The sequence below is a fragment of the Eretmochelys imbricata genome, chromosome 27, assembly GCF_965152235.1.
Source record: "Eretmochelys imbricata isolate rEreImb1 chromosome 27, rEreImb1.hap1, whole genome shotgun sequence".
Lineage (NCBI taxonomy): Eukaryota > Metazoa > Chordata > Testudines > Cheloniidae > Eretmochelys > Eretmochelys imbricata.
Window position 1 is genome coordinate 199,259 of NC_135598.1, and position 16,788 is coordinate 216,046.

Sequence of the window (16,788 nt, forward strand, 5' to 3'; positions counted from 1 at the left end):
GCACTGCAAAATGCACCCGCCACCTTCCAGAGACTGGTAGATAACCTTCTAGCTGGATTTGGGGAATTTGCAGTTGCCTACCTCGACAGTGTGGCTATATTCTCAGATTCATGAGCAGAACACCTGGAACACCTCCAAGCTGTCTTCTAGCACATAAGGGAGACAGGATTAACCATTAAGGCCAAAAAGTGTCAAATAGGCCTAAACAGGGTAACGTACCTTGGACACCAGGTGGATCAAGGTACTATCAACCCCCTACAGACTAGGGTAAATGCTATCCAAAATTGACCTGTCCTTAAAGAAGCAGGTCCAGTCCTTCTTGGGCTTGGTCGGGTATTACAAACGATTTGTACCAAACTACAGCCAAATTGCCACCCCACTGACATACATGACCAGGGAAAAACAACCAAATGCAGTTCAGTGGACTGAGAAGTATCAGAAAGCCTTTAACCAGCTTAAGGTGGCCCTTACGTCTGATCCTGTACTGCGGGCCCTGGACTTCAACCAACCATTCGTCATTACCACAGATGTATCCGAGCGTGGTGCACGAGCAGTTTTAATACAGGAAGGACCAAATCAACAATTCCATCCTGTTGTGTTTCTCAGGAAAAAAGCCACTGGTCAGTCTCAGAAAAAGAATGTTACGCTATTGTGTATGCTCTGGAGAAGTACGCTCCATGTCTAGTTGGCAGCCGGTATCAAGTGGAGTGCCCCAAGGGTCGGTCCTGGGGCCAGTTTTGTTCAATATCTTCATAAATGATCTGGAGGATGGTGTGGATTGCACTCTCAGCAAATTTGCGGATGATACTAAACTGGGAGGAGTGGTAGATACGCTGGAGGGGAGGGATAGGATACAGAAGGACCTAGACAAATTGGAGGATTGGGCCAAAAGAAATCTGATGAGGTTCAATAAGGATAAGTGCAGGGTCCTGCACTTAGGATGGAAGAATCCAATGCACCGCTACAGACTAGGGACCGAATGGCTAGGCAGCAGTTCTGCGGAAAAGGACCTAGGGGTGACAGTGGACGAGAAGCTGGATATGAGTCAGCAGTGTGCCCTTGTTGCCAAGAAGGCCAATGGCATTTTGGGATGTATAAGTAGGGGCATAGCGAGCAGATCGAGGGACGTGATCGTTCCCCTCTATTCGACATTGGTGAGGCCTCATCTGGAGTACTGTGTCCAGTTTTGGGCCCCACACTACAAGAAGGATGTGGATAAATTGGAGAGAGTCCAGCAAAGGGCAACAAAAATGATTAGGGGTCTAGAACACATGACTTATGAGGAGAGGCTGAGGGAGCTTGGATTGTTTAGCCTGCAGAAAAGAAGAATGAGTGGGGATTTGATAGCTGCTTTCAACTACCTGAAAGGGGGTTCCAAAGAGGATGGCTCTAGACTGTTCTCAATGGTAGCAGATGACAGAACGAGGAGTAATGGTCTCAAGTTGCAGTGGGGGAGGTTTAGATTGGATATTAGGAAAAACTTTTTCACTAAGAGGGTGGTGAAACACTGGAATGCGTTACCTAGGGAGGTGGTAGAATCTCCTTCCTTAGAGGTTTTTAAGGTCAGGCTTGACAAAGCCCTGGCTGGGATGATTTAACTGGGAATTGGTCCTGCTTCGAGCAGGGGGTTGGACTAGATGACCTTCTGGGGTCCCTTCCAACCCTGATATTCTATGATTCTATGATTTGGGGATGGCAGTTCCACCTGCAGACTGACCATGCTGCACTGAAGTGGCTGCACATAGTCAAACAGACTAACAAAAAACATTTTCAGTGAAGTTTAGCTCTCCAAGACTTTGATTTTAAAATACAACACATTTCAGAAGCCTCTAACAAAGTGGCTGATGCACTCTGCCAGAAAAGTTTCCCACAATCAGCTGGGTAAAAATGTCCCTGCATTCTAAGTCATTGTAGTCCTTAAAATATGGAAAATACTGTTCAGTTCTTCATGTAATTATTAGTAAAATTAGAGGTGCATGTATCTTATTAACTCTGTTTCTTAACCCTCCAGGAAAAAATCCCAGCCGCTGTGGACCAGACCTGAACCAGGCTGGCCAGCACCATCTGTGATTTGGGGGATGTGTGATACATGAAGGTCGGGGGAGTAGCTCCCTTTGATGGACACCAGCCAGCCAGTTAGCTGTAAAATCCCTCTTGGTCTGTTCTCTGCTTGCTTTACCTGTAAAGGGTTAACAAGCTCACAGGTCAAAGAAAAGGAGTGGGCACCTGACCAAAAGAGCCAATGAAAAGGTAGAACTTTTTAAAATTGGGAAAGAAACTTTTCCTTTGTCTGTTGTTCTCTGGGCTGCAGGGACAGAGCAGCAATGTTGTGTAAGGCTTGAACCAGGAATGAAAATTCATCTTCCATACCTAGAAGAAATTATTTGGATAGGGAATATTTAGTTAGACACAATCAGGTTTATTTTTTATTTTGGCTTGTGGATCACCTCTGTACTAACCCCAGATGCTTTTGTTTGCTTGTAACCTTTAAGCTGAACCCCCAAGAAAGCTATTTTGGGGGAAGGGGGTGACTTTTAGCATGGTGGGTCTCACACTCACCTAGCAGGGGGCAGTTTCAAGTCCAAGTCCCTGTGCGAGTGACTAATTATTTATAAAAAGTGAAACAGCTTTACCAGGGGAGATTGAGATAAACCCAGTGCAACCTCCACCATGACCGAGACACCCACTGGCAATGAGGGAGAGCTGTGTTCAAAACTCTTCCCCTTGTCACACCAAGGGGAGAACTGAACTTGGGTCTCCTGCAACCCAGCTGAGGTCCCTCAATGACTCAAAGACAGATTAACACCGACACAAACATGGCACATACCTAGGGCCCACATTCACGGGGAGGCCCCAAAGGTGTTGTCAAGGTTCCTTTCCCACTCTGAACTCTAGGGTACAGATGTGGGGACCTGCATGAAAACCTCCTAAGCTTACTTTTACCAGCTTAGGTTAAAACTTCCCCAAGGTACAAACTAATTTTACCCTTTGCCCTTGGACTTCCACTGCCACCACCAGACTTTATCTGGGTTCCTGAAAAAACATAGTTTGGACACGTCTTTCCCCCCAAAATTCTCCCAACCCTTGCACCCCACTTCCTGGGAAAGGTTTGGTAAAAATCCTCACCAATTTGCATAGGTGACCACAGACCCAAACCCTTGGATCTTAGAACAATGAAAAAGCATTCAGTTTCCTTACAAGAAAACTTTTAATAGAAGTAAAAAAGAATCATCTCTGTAAAATCAAGATGGTAAATGCCTTACAGGGTAATTAGATTCAAAACATAGAGAATCCCTCTAGGCAAAACCTTAAGTTACAAAAAAAGACACACAGACAGGAATATTCATTCTATTCAGCACAGCTATTTTCTCAGCCATTTAAAGAAATCATAATCTAACACATACCTAGCTAGATTACTTACTAAAAGTTCTAAGACTCCATTCCTGTTCTGTCCCCGGCAAAAGCATCACACAGACAGACACAGACCCTTTGTTTTTCTCCCTCCTCCCAGCTTTTGAAAGTATCTTGTCTCCTCATTGGTCATTTCGGTGAGGTGCCGGCGAGGTTACCTTTAGCTTCTTAACCCTTTACAGGTGAGAGGATTTTTCCTCTGGCCAGGAGGGATTTTAAAGGGGGTTACCCTTCCCTTTATATTTAGGACAGGTGGCCTAGGTTTTTGGGGGTTTTTTAACACATACAGGTCTGCATGCAACATGAAAGACCCTCACTCACTGACATTTCAGTCACAGGCTGTGCTCCCAGGCGGGCCACCCAGGCCATGCTCCAGCCACTTTTAAGCACCAGGTCACAGAACTGCTCAGGTTTGGCCCAGTTGCCCCTCCATCATGATGGGGTGACAACCGGGCCAAACGTGAGTGAGTGGCATGGTGACCTGGTGTGCGGGGTTGCAGTACCGCTCAGGTTTGTTGTTATTCACAGGACAAGGCAGGGGCCCAGCAGTGAATGCTTGCCTGGGGTCCCGAGATGGGGTAATTCGGCTCTGCCCTAACCACTGGGCTAACAGTTATAAGGGAGGCTGGCACTTCCAGCTTGAGATTTAGGCTGCCATTGCTTTTGTCAAAATGCCAGAAATCTAAATCTAAATTTTTTCAACTTCTCAATTTGCTGAAAATTAAAAAAGAACACACAGCATTTTCAGTTCAACCTGGCACCAGAGTTAATTTCTTCAATTTTTGGAATTGCCAGTGAACTGAAAATTCCATTATTTGTCCAGTTCTAGGGTACAGAGGCTACAGGATTGATCCAAGCTTTATCCATGGATGCTTTACTGCAAAACTACACCTCATGTTTGTGAAGGATTCTCCCCCAGTCTTGCAGTGATCCTGGTGCATCCGTAAGTGGCTTGGGACAAAATTTTCAAAGCCACCTCCATGATTTAGGAGCCTGAGTTCCATTGACTTTCAATAGCACTTAGGTGCCTAAGTCACTCATCTGATTTACTCATCATCATCTAAACAACCCCAAGAGAACAGAATTAGATGTGAGCTGTGCTGATTCATACCAGCTGAGGGCCTGGCCCATAAAGAACAGAACCAGTGGATCCAGGCAGTGCCAGAGTGAAGGGTCTGCAGATCCTTTACTTTGAATTAATTTGTCAAGAACCAATTCAATAAACCTTATCAAGGGTCAGTCTTTGAAACAAAGTGCTGAGAACTGCACCAAGAATATCAGTAGCTTAACGCTGTCCTGCTCCGAAGCCAAGGTGGCAGTTTAAGAGTTAATACTGCTGGTCTTGCATCATCACATCAGGCTAGGTATAGGAGGGAAGTTTTAACAGGGAGGGTAACTGACCATTGGAACAACTCACCTAGAGATGTGATGGATCCTCCATTACTTGAAGTCTTTATGTCAAGACTGGGTGTCTCTAAGTGACATACTTGATCTCAAATGGTGTGTCATGGGCAGGCTGTAGGGATCCCTGAATGAGATTCCTTGGCCTGTGTGATGCAGGAGTTAAACTAAATCAATGGTCCTCAAACTATGGGGTGGGCCTCCCACAGGAGGTGCAGGAATATGTCAAGAGAGGCATGAGTTGTGTGGTATTTTTAAGAGCTCTGGCTGTCAGCTCCCGGTGGCTGGGGCTCCTGCAGAAGGGCCATGCACACCCAGGAGGCGGGGGAAAAAGAGATGGCTGGAGCTCCGCCATTTGGGCTCGGGCTCTCCTCCCCCCCATGAATCCCTCACCAGGAGACAGCCTGGGATTGAGCTTTCCTCTCCCTGAACCAAATCCCTCACCTGGTGGCAGAGGGGCTCTGGCTGTCAACCCCTGAGGCAGCAGCAGCAATGCAGAAGTAAGGGTGGCAATGGAGCATTAAGGGTATGTCTACACTATGAAATTAGGTCGAATTTATAGAAGTCGGTTTTTTATAAATCGTTTTTATATAGTCGATTGTGTGTGTCCCCACACAAAATGCTCTAAGTGCATTAACTCGGCGGAGTGCTTCCACTGTACCGAGGCTAGCATTGACTTCCGGAGCGTTGCACTGTGGGTAGCTATCCGACAATTCCCGCAGTCTCCGCCGCCCATTGGAATTGCGGGTTGAGATCCCAATGCCTGATGGGGCAAAAACATTGTCGCGGGTGGTTCTGGGTACATGTCATCAGGCCCCCGTTCCCTCCCTCCCTCCCTCCCTCCCTCCATGAAAGCAACGGCAGACAATCGTTTCATGCCTTTTTTCCTGATTTACCTGTGCAGATGCCATACCACGGCATGCATGGAGCCCGCTCAGCTCACTGTCACCGTATGTCTCCTGGGTTCTGGCAGATGCAGTACTGCATTGCTACACAGCAGCAGCTTATTGCCTTGTGGCAGCAGACAGTGCAATAGGCCTGATAATCATCATCATCATGTCCGAGGTGCTTCTAGCTGCCTCGGTAAGGTCGGTCAGGAGCGCCTGGGCAGACATGGGCGCAGGGACTAAAATAGGAGTGACTCAACCAGGTCATGCTCTTTAGTCCTGCCAGCAGTCCTATTGTACCATCTTATGGTGAGCAGGCAGGCGATGAGGATGGCCAGCAGTCCTGCTGCACCGTCTGCTGCTAGTCAAAGATGTAAAAGATAGATGGAGTGGATCAAAACAAGAAATAGACCAGATTCGTTTTGTGTTCATTTGCTCCTCCCGCCCTGAAATCAACGGCCGACAATCATTTTGGTGAGGTCTGTTAGGGACACCTTGAAAAATTTAATGGAGATTCAGTCCTGCCTGAAATAGCCAGGGGAGGGATAGCTTAGTGGGTTGAGCATTGGCCTGCTAAACCCAGGGTTTTGAGCTCAATCCTTGAGGGGGCCATTCTGTGTGACAGTTGTTTTTGTTTCTTCTTGATGTAAAGCCACCCCCTTTGTTGATTTTAATTCCCTGTAAGCCAACCCTGTAAGCCATGTCGTCAGTCGCCCCTCCCTCCGTCAGAGCAACGGCAGACAATCGTTCCACGCCTTTTTTCTGTGCAGACGCCATACCACGGCAAGCATGGAGTCCACTCAGATCACTTTGGCAATTAGGAACACATTAAACATCATGCGCATTAACCAGTAGTATATGCAGCACCAGAACCTGGCAAAGTGAAACCGGGGGAGTAGGCGACGTCAGCGCGGTGACGAGAGTGATGAGGACATGGATACAGACTTCTCTCAAAGCATGGGCCCTGGCAATGTGGGCATCATGGTGCTAATGGGGCAGGTTCATACAGCGGAACGCCGATTCTGGGCCCGGGAAACAAGCACAGACTGGTGGTACCGCATAGTGTTGCAGGTCTGGGACGATTCCCAGTGGCTGCGAAACTTTAGCATGTGTAAGGGCACTTTCATGGAACTTTGTGACTTGCTTTCCCCTGCCCTGAGGCACAAGAATACCAAGATGAGAGCAGCCCTCACAGTTGAGAAGCGAGTGGCAATAGCCCTGTGGAAGCTTGCAACGCCAGACAGCTACCAGTCAGTCAGGAATCAATTTGGAGTGGGCAAATCTACTGTGGGATGCAAGTAGCCAACACAATCAAAGATCTGCTGATATCGAGGGTAGTGACCTGGGAAATGTGCAGGTCACAGTGGATGGCTTTGCTGCAATGGGATTCCCTAACTGTGGTGCGGCCATAGACAGAACCCATATCCCTATCTTGGCACCAGAGCATGAAGCCAGCGAGTACATAAACCACAAGTTTTCAATAGTGCTGCAAGCACTGGTGGATCACAAGGGACGTTTCACCAACATCAACGTGGGATGGCCGGGAAAGGTACATGATGCTTGCATCTTCAGGAACTCTGGTCTGTTTCAAAAGCTGCAGGAAGGGACTTTATTCCCAGACCAGAAAATAACCGTTGGGGATGTTGAAATGCCTATAGTTATCCTTGGGGACCCAGCCTACCCCATAATGCCATGGCTCATGAAGCCATACACAGGCAGCCTGGACAGTAGTCAGGAGCTGTTCAACTACAGGCTGAGCAAGTACAGAATGGTGGTAGAATGTGCATTTGGACGTTTAAAAGCGCGCTGGTGCAATTTACTGACTCGGTTAGACCTCAGCGAAACCAATATTCCCACTGTTATTACTGCTTGCTGTGCGCTCCAGGGGGAGACATTTAAGGTGCGGTGGGAGGTTGAGGCAAATCGCCTGGCCACTGGTTATGTGCATCCAGACACCAGGATGGTTAGAAGAGCACAGGAGGGTGCGGTGCGCATCAGAGAAGCTTTGAAAACCAGTTTCATGACTGGCCAGGCTACGGTGTGAAAGTTCTGTTTGTTTTTCCTTGATGAAACCGCCCCCTCCCCTTTGTTCACTCTACTTCCCTGTAAGCTAACCACCCTCCCCTCCTCCCTTCGATCACTGCTTGCAGAGGCAATAAAGTCATTGTTGCTTCATATTCATGCATTCTTTATTCATTCATCACACAAATAGGGGGATAACTGCCAAGGTAGCCTGGGAAGGACAAGGCCACACAGCACTTTAAAACTTTAAAACTTTAAAACTTATTGAATGCCAGCCTTCTGTTGCTTGGGCAATCCTCTGGAGTGGAGTGGCTGGGTGGCCGGAGGCCCCCACTCCACGTTCTTGGGCATCTGGGTGAGGAGGCTATGGAACTTGGGGAGGAGGGCAGTTGGTTACACAGGGGCTGTAGCAGTGGTCTGTGCTCCTTCTGCCTTTCCTGCAGCTCAACCATACACTGGAGCATATTAGTTTGATCCTCCAGCAGCCTCAGCATTGAATCCTGCCTCCTCTCATCAAGCTGCCGCCACCTTTCAGCTTCAGACCTCTCTTCAGCCCGCCACTTACTCTTTTCAGCCCGTCACCTCTCCTCCCGGTCATTTTGAGCTTGCCTGCGCTCTGACATTGTCTGCCTCCACGCATTCATCAGTGCTCTGTCAGTGTGGGAGGATAGCATGAGCTCAGAGAACATTTCATCGCGAGTGCATATTTTTTGCCTTCTAATCTTTGCTAGCCTCTGGGAAGGAGAAGATCCTGTGATCCTTGAAACACATGGAGCTGGTGGAGGAAAAAAAAGGGACAGCGGTATTTAAAAAGACACATTTTATAGAACAATGGGTACACTCTTTCACGGTAAACCTTGCTGTTAACATTACATACATAGCACTCTGCTTTCGTTACAAGGTCACATTCTGCCTCCCCTCACCATGTGGCTAACCCCTCCCCCCTCCCCATGGCTAACAGCGGGGAACATTTCTGTTCAGCCACAGGCAAAGAGCCCAGCAGGAACGGCCGCCTCTGAATGCCCCCTTAAGAAAAGCACCCTATTTCAACCAGGTGACCATGAATGATATCACTTTCCTGAGGATAACACAGAGAGATAAAGAATGGATGTTGTTTGAACGCCAGCAAACATACACTGCAATGCTTTGTTCTGCAATGATTCCTGACTATGTGCTACTGGCCTGGCGTGGTAAAGTGTCCTACCATGGTGGACGGAATAAGGCTGCCCTCCCCAGAAACCTTTTGCAAGTACATCCAGGAGAGCTTTATGAAGATGTCCCTGGAGGATTTCCGCTCCATCCCCAGACACGTTAACAGACTTTTCCAGGAGCTGTACTGGCTGCGAATGCCAGGGCAAATTAATCATTAAACACGCTTGCTTTTAAACTATGTATACTATTTAAAAAGGAACACTCACCAGAGGTCCCTTCTCCGCCTGGCGGGTCCAGGAGGCAGCCTTGGGTGGGTACGGGGGGGTACTGGCTCCAGGTCCAGCGTGAGAAACAGTTCCTGGCTGTCGGGAAAACTGGTTTCTCCGCTTGCTTGCTGTGAGCTATCTACAACCTCATCATCATCATCTTCCTCGTCCCCAAAACCTGCTTCCGTGTTGCCTCCATCTCCATTGAAGGAGTCAAACAACACGGTTGGGGTAGTGGTGGCTGAACCCCCTAAAATGGCATGCAGCTCATCATAGAAGCGGCATGTTTTGGGCTCTGACCTGGAGCAGCCGTTTGCCTCTCTGGTTTTCTGGTAGGCTTGCCTCAGCTCCTTAAGTTTCATGCGGCACTGCTTCGGGTCCCTGTTATGGCGTCTGTCCTTCATGCCCTGGGAAACTTTGACAAATGTTTTGGCATTTCAAAAACTGGAACGGAGTTCTGGTAGCATGGATTCCTCTCCCCATACAGTGATCAGATCCCATACCTCCCATTTGGTCCATGCTGGAGCTTTTTTGCAATTCTGGGACTCCATCATGGTCACCTCTGCTGATGAGCTCCGCACTCACCTGCAGCTCGCCACAGGAAATTGAAATTCAAAAGTTCGCGGGCCTTTTCCTGTCTACCTGGCCAATGCATCTGAGTTCAGAGTGCTGTCCAGAGCGGTCACAATGGAGCACTCTGGGATAGCTCCCGGAGGCCAATACCGTCTAATTGCATCTACAGTACCTCAGATTTGACCGGGCAAGGCTGATTTCAGTGCTAATCCCCTTGTTGGGGGTGGAGTAAGGAAATTGATTTTAAGAGCCCTTTAAGTTGAAAAAAAGGGCTTCGTCGTGTGGAGGGGTGCAGGGTTAAATCAATTTAACGCTGCTAAATTTGACCTCAACTCCTAGTGAAGACCAGGGCTAAGTCTGCTTTGATTCCCTGGCTGTGAAAAATGATATTGAGAAATGTCAGTTTTCACCTTGCCACCCTTACTTCTGTGCTGCTGCTGGTGCAGCGCTGCCTTCAGAGCTAGGCACCCGGCCAGCAGCCGCTGCTCTCCATTCTGCCTTCAGAGCTGGGGGCGGTGTATGTACTTGGGAGGGGCGCAAAAACAACTACAGACACAAAGAAGGGGGGCACAATCAAATAAGTTTGAGAATCACTGGACTAAATAAATATGATGGCCCTTTCTGACTTTCAAATCTATGAACCCCAAGGCAGCAGTCATTATCTGTGGTGCTGGGTTACTGCTAATAAAGCTCTGTTCTATGTCGGTGCTAGAGTGGGTCAAAACATGGGAACAATTGTTCAGGAATATTTTTGCCAAAAAAGCTGCCATTTTTTTACCATCAAAATCTGAACTTTCAAAAAAAATTGTTATCCACATTTCAGAATTCAGGGACAGGGCAGAATTCAGGGACCTGATTTAACATATCAGAGGCAGCACTGGGGAAGGAGTAAACAACTCTGTTCCCCTTTCAAAATATGCCTTGAAACCTGGCCTCTCTCTGCTTCACCGGACAAGGGGGCTGCAGGCTGTAGGTGGATGGAGTGGTCTCAGATTGTCTTCTCCCTCCAGGGGAAGCTACAGGGTGGTAAACACCCTCTTGCTAAGCAGAAGGTCATTTTACAGTTGCCTGCCATGGTCAAAGCGGAGCAGTGGGTGTTTCCTCATTCCCAGTTTACACTTGTGCTTTAGTCTTCAAGACATGAATCCATAAGGCCACCTTTGAAATTCCCTGGCTTTTGCAGGATCCCTGGGATCTGGTCTCCTAGCCCCCAGAGCAGGTGGCTGTATATACTGGTGTCCTTGGAGCAGAGCACTCTGAAGCAGCATTAGTATTATCACTTATAAAATAATGACAGGTTACAGAGTAGCAGCCATGTTAGTGTGTATTCGCAAAAAGAAAAGAGGACTTGTGGCACCTTAGAGACTAACCGATTTATTTGAGCATAAGCTTTCGTGAGCTACAGCTCACTTCATCGGATGCATCCGATGATGTGAGCTGTAGCTCACGAAAACTTATGCTCAAATAAATTGGTTAGTCTCTAAGGTGCCACAAGTACTCCTTTTCTTTTTAATAAAATAATGGAACAGATGGTGGGGCAGGGGGCTGCAAACACCAAGAGGTTAATGGAAGTAGCACTGAGGGCTTGTAAAGAAGATGTCACATCAGGAGAACTTGCTCAGCTTTTTTAATTGAATAATATACAACAGATGGCTGAAGGGAAGGCAGTCAAAATAAATTATTTGGGGCCCAGTGATAGTGGCAGATATGCACGAAGTAATAGTGTGAAGGGGCTGGAAGGAGGATCTATGTGGGCCCATTGACTCATCTTTTCTCATTGGTCATCAGAGCCTGAACCTGTTGACCTTAGATTCACATGTTACAGATCCCAGCCTCCCAGAGGGAGTGCGGAAGTGGCTAGTTGGGTGGGTCTGGACCGTACAGCCGTGAAGAGATTTGGAAGTGTTTGATAAGGGGGGATATTGCTGCTAATTGTTTTCATTTATTTCTAACCATGTGTGCAGAAAGCACAGGATGGGCAGGGTGTCATAAAACAAACACCATAGATCTTTAGCTTGATGATCTCAAACAAGATCTTACCGACCACGTGCATTCATTGACGAGCTGGGACTTCTGCTCTCATGCCAAAGCCTGTTCATTTCATTGTTAACTCATCATCATGATTACATTGTTAACTCACCATTCAAGAGGGAAGTTGATAAATTGGAAGGGGTTCAGAGAAGAGCCACGAGAATGATTAAAGGATTAGAAAGCCTGCCTTATAGTAACAGACTCAAGGGGGACATCTACACAGCAATTAAACACCCACAGCTGGCCTGGGTGAGCTGACTTGGACTCACAGGGCTCAGGCTATGGGGCTGTTTAATTGTGGTGTAGATGTTTGGGCTTGGACCAGAGCCTGAACTTTGAGACCCAGCAAGGGAGGAGGGACCCAGTGCCAGGGCTACAGCCTGAGCCTGCATTCTTACACTGCAATTTTTAGCCCCACAACCTGAGCCAACTGACTCGGGCCAGCCGCAGACCATGCCACAGGTCTTTTATTTACCCAAAGAACTCAATCTATTTAGCTTAACAAAGAGCAGGCTACCGGATGACTTGATTACAGTTTGTAAATATCTACATGGGGAACAAATATTTAATAAGGGACTCTTCAATGTAGCAGAGGAAGGTCTAACACAATCCAATGGCTGGAAGTTGAAGCTAGACAGATTCAGACTGGAAATAAGGTGTAAATGTTTAACAGGGAGGGTAATTAACAATTGGAACAATTTCCCAAAGGTTGTGGTGGATTTGCCATCACTGCCAATTTTAAAGTCAAGACTAGATGTTTTTCTGAAAGACCTGCTCTGGGAATTATTCTGGCAAAGTTCTGAGGCCTGTGTCAGACAAGGTCAGACAAGATGATCACAGTGCTCCTTTCCGGCCTTGGGATCTATGAATCTGTGTGTTTCCACCCATGTGCCTGCAAGATCCAGCCTGAAGCAGGGTCTGTCTTTGTTACGTGTCTGTGGTGCGCCCGGTATCGTGGGGTGCTGATCCTTGATTGGGGTCCAGTTCCCTAATATAAACAACAACAAATTGGATCTGAATTGTGCCTCAAGGACTGAAAGCTAAGTCCAAGGGTCATGGCAGCTGGCAGTGTATCGAGTGAGGGGAGGAGACGAGGCAGGGACAGATGTTGGGTGTGGTTTATTTAACATATCGATCTCAGTTTTAAGGATTTATTTATAAATGTCCCAGCTGATGCCAGAGAGCAGATCAGCTCCTAGAGCACTGTGAGGAAATGCACGTGTGATGGTTGCCAGCTAGGCCGACAGACCAGGGATCGAACTGGGGGTCTCCAGAACTAAAAGCGTGAGGTGCTACAGGTGGATCAAAAAAGCCACGCTCACTAATCGGAGCGGTGGCAGACTCAGAGCGGGACACAGAACATACACTAGCCACTGACGCGGACACAAGAATGCACGGTACGTCCTGTTACTGACCATAGCTCTATGACAGTGCCGAACTAGCAGCTGTATTCTGCTGTCAGTTACGCCGTCTTGTGGGATTCAAATTCAGCAATTAGGGTCACTCGCTCGCCTCGAGGAAACAAGAACGTCACATTGTGGATCACATCCCAGATGGAGGAAACTCAGCTGCATGTGAAATTGATGTGGCATGAAACAGACCTGTTCCTTTCTGTCGTTTCAGGTTTTCCCCTTCCCAACAGCCCAGGCAGAGGGTTTCTGAAAGCAGGATGAGAAGATGGCAATCCCGCCACATGTACCCGGTCCCGATAATCTCCGCCCGTTCACGCGCGAGTCCCTCGCGGCCATAGAGCAGCGGATTGCTGAAGCGGAACAGCTCAAGATCAAACGGCAGCATGTGGAAGTGCTTGAGGAGGAAGAGCTGAAGGCCAGCAGCGATTTGGAAGCTGGGAAACCCCTCCCGCGCATTTATGGGGATCTGCCTCCTGAACTTATCGGGGTGCCCTTGGAAGACCTAGACCCCTTCTACAACGATAAAAAGGTAGGGAAGTAGGAGCCAGGCCCTGCTGAGAAAGGGCTGAGGGACAGCCACCACCTTCTCAGAGAGATGGGTCCTACCCAGACTGTTCAGGCCAGGGGCTGCCAAACCCCAGTAACTGTTTATCTGTAAAAAATGGAACAGCTTTAACAGGAGAGAGACCCAGATTCAAATCCTGTCTTGGCATTGGGACAACTGAACCGGGGTTTTCCCCATCCCAGCTAAGTGCTCTGCCCATGGAGCTGCCACCCCTCCACCTCCCATTTCGGGGATTTTGCCTGCCTTTTGGTCAAATACTCAAAATCAAAGCATAAAATGTCAAGCTGGGTTTAAATGAAACATTTAGTTTTAACCCCACTTGCACCTTGGTCTGACTTTTCAATCAGCCCAAAATTTTTAAAAATTTGTTTTTGGTTTGGCCTGAAATGAAACTTCTTAAAAAATTACTTTTCTGAATTGCCAAAAACCCAAAAAATTCATTATTTGCCCAGCTCTCTCCCAAACCCAGAATGGAGCCAAATCCTGCCAATGGGTCTTTGCTGTGGATTAACCCAAAATCCCAGCTCCCAAAACCGCTGAGCTTTGGGACATCCAGAATCCAAACCCGGGTCCAAATCCAAAGTTTGCACCGTGGCCCCATCTCTAAATGGCAGAATCTGATTTGTGCCTTTTCTGCCACATTTCCACCTTCTGGAGCAGGCAAAGTTGATAGGGATTTGCTCTGGGTCACTCCACATAATCTTCAGGGGCTCTCGCTAAATCAGTGCCTGGTTTTGGAAATCCAGCACCTGGGAGCTCCCCACCACATGTTCTGAGCCTGCTACAAGCATCTCACCACTGAGCTCATCCACATTGGTTTTGAAGCTGCCCATGGGGTTGGGGATGCCTCAAAAACGTGAGCGGGGGCACGAGCTGATGCCATGGAGGGGGTAAGAGTCTGAGTAATGACAAGGCTTTGGAAAGAGCTGGTCACAAACCAGAATTTCCTTCTGTGGGAAATCAAGACATTTACCAAAAATGTTGTTCTGGATCAGAACAAAAAGCCAAAACTTCAAAGTTTTCCATGAACCAAAAATTGCAAAAACAATTTCATTTGGGACCACCAAAACATTCCATTTCAATGGTGCTGAAACTTTTCATTTCATTTTGATTTATATTATATAGACACAACATTAGATATATATAAATATAATATTACAATTATTATTTTACTATTGTATAAATCATCCAAATGAAATAAATAAATAGGACACCTTTGAAACAAAATATTGACTTTTTCACATCAAATTTTTTTGTTAAAACCAGCACATTTCCGCAACACATTAGAATTTTGACAAAACTGCATTTTTCAGTGGAAAACTGTTACGTCAACATTTTTTCAACTTGCTCTAGGTTTGGATGAGCCCTTGTAGGTCTGGCTGCCTCTCCAAGGCTTCACCTCTCCCTCATGCAACCATCCATCCGTGTAACGCCATTAACAGTGATGGGGTCACTGAACGAGCTAATTTAACTATAAACATCCATCTGTGCCAGCACATAATGCTTTTCATTGACTCTAGATTATCATATGGCACCTCTAGAATGGAACTTCTGCGCCCCCCCCCCCCATAATGTCCCATCCCACCATGGAGAAGGTGCAGGCTGCGTAGCTCCTCGTTTCTCCAGTATTATTAGGTGAAGACTTTCAATGATCATGAGTCAGGACCATTCTGCTTTTCCTGCTGCCCCTGCTCTGCCCATGCTTTCTTGAAAAGAACCACCACCCTAACAGTACTTTCAACTCCTTCCCCATGTCCCGGCACTCACAGAAACATGGCACCCCCCTGACTGACACAGCCTTGTCAGCTGTGCACGATCAGGGTGTTTTTTCATTATTACACATCTCACACCTCCAATCATTCCCTATGGAGAGGTGAGACATTGGACTCCTCCTCTCCCATTTCTGCTGGTTCCAGACCTTTTATGCTGACCTCCGGCTCCTTTCCTTTGCAATACAAGTGTAACCCTTCTGCCCATCAGAGTTGGCAGCAACAAGGGCCGGGTTCAATATCTAGGGGATCCATTCCAATAACACAATGCAAACTGGCTCAAGCCCCCACCCAGTGACCTGGGACAAATATATACCACCCCTGCTGGGCGCCTCCCAGAGGCAATACTTCCCCTCTCACAAGCACCTACTCTGAGTGTAGCAAAAAGCCTTTTAATAACAGAGAGAAACAATGTGGCATTATGTTGGGGAAACACCACCAAAAGGATTCATAACACAACCCATGAGCAAAAAACTCACCCCAAGCAAATTGGGGCATGCCCTTTCCCTTTTGTTCTTGAGTCCAGCAACCCCAAATCACCCAAAGTCCCAAAAGTCCAATGACCCAAAAGTCTCTGTCCCTGGTCAGGGCAGCCCCAGAGTTCAAAAGTTTATCTACAGAGCTTTACCTCCCAACCTGGGTGGAGATGGGGGCAGAGGTAAGAGGCACCTTACATGATTTGAAGCTGACCGCCCCACAGCTCCATAGGCCTTCACTTCGCTCCACTCCGCCAGCGGCCCCACGAACTCCTTCACTCAGCTCCGCGGCCCACCAGCAGCTCCTGCCATCCGATGAACTGCTCCACCAGCCTGTCCACAAGGCACTCCAGCCGTCCCGCAAACTTCTCCACAATATATCTTCAGGCTCCCCCACTACTTAACACAACGCTCAGTGATTTCAGCTTTTAGTCAGTTTGCTGAATTCAGCTTGTAGTAGGGGAGCCTCAGTGCTTGTACACCATTAGCCCAAAGTGAGCTCAGCAGCATGTAACTAGACTCCTAATGAAATCAAAATTAGCTCTGATATTCTACAGTAGAGAGAGGAGGAAGTGCAATTAGCATGTAAGGCCCTCACCAAGGGGCCCATACCACCAAGTATTAATACTTGTCCCCAACCTCTCTCAATTCACAGAGTTTTGGAACCCATGACCCTTGCCTAGCGAGTGCTAGTTAGTTGATGGTGAGTCCCTCCATCATAACAAAAGGCCAAGTACAGTTCCAAGCACAGTTCCCATAATCAGGGTAACAACAATTTATTCTTTCTGCCCCAATAACAGAGACACTGGGGATCCCACAGCAG

At 47.6% G+C, this 16,788-nt stretch overlaps 1 protein-coding gene across 1 annotated transcript in view; it reads left to right on the top strand.

The window, feature by feature from the left end:
• The first annotated feature begins 13,420 nt into the window (after positions 1–13,420).
• SCN4A (sodium voltage-gated channel alpha subunit 4) overlaps positions 13,421–16,788 on the top strand; it is a 118,342-nt gene continuing 114,974 nt past the window's right edge. The window contains exon 1 of the mRNA XM_077806049.1: positions 13,421–13,684. Within this exon, the coding sequence (XP_077662175.1) occupies positions 13,421–13,684 (264 nt within the window). The remainder of the gene's footprint in view (positions 13,685–16,788) is intronic.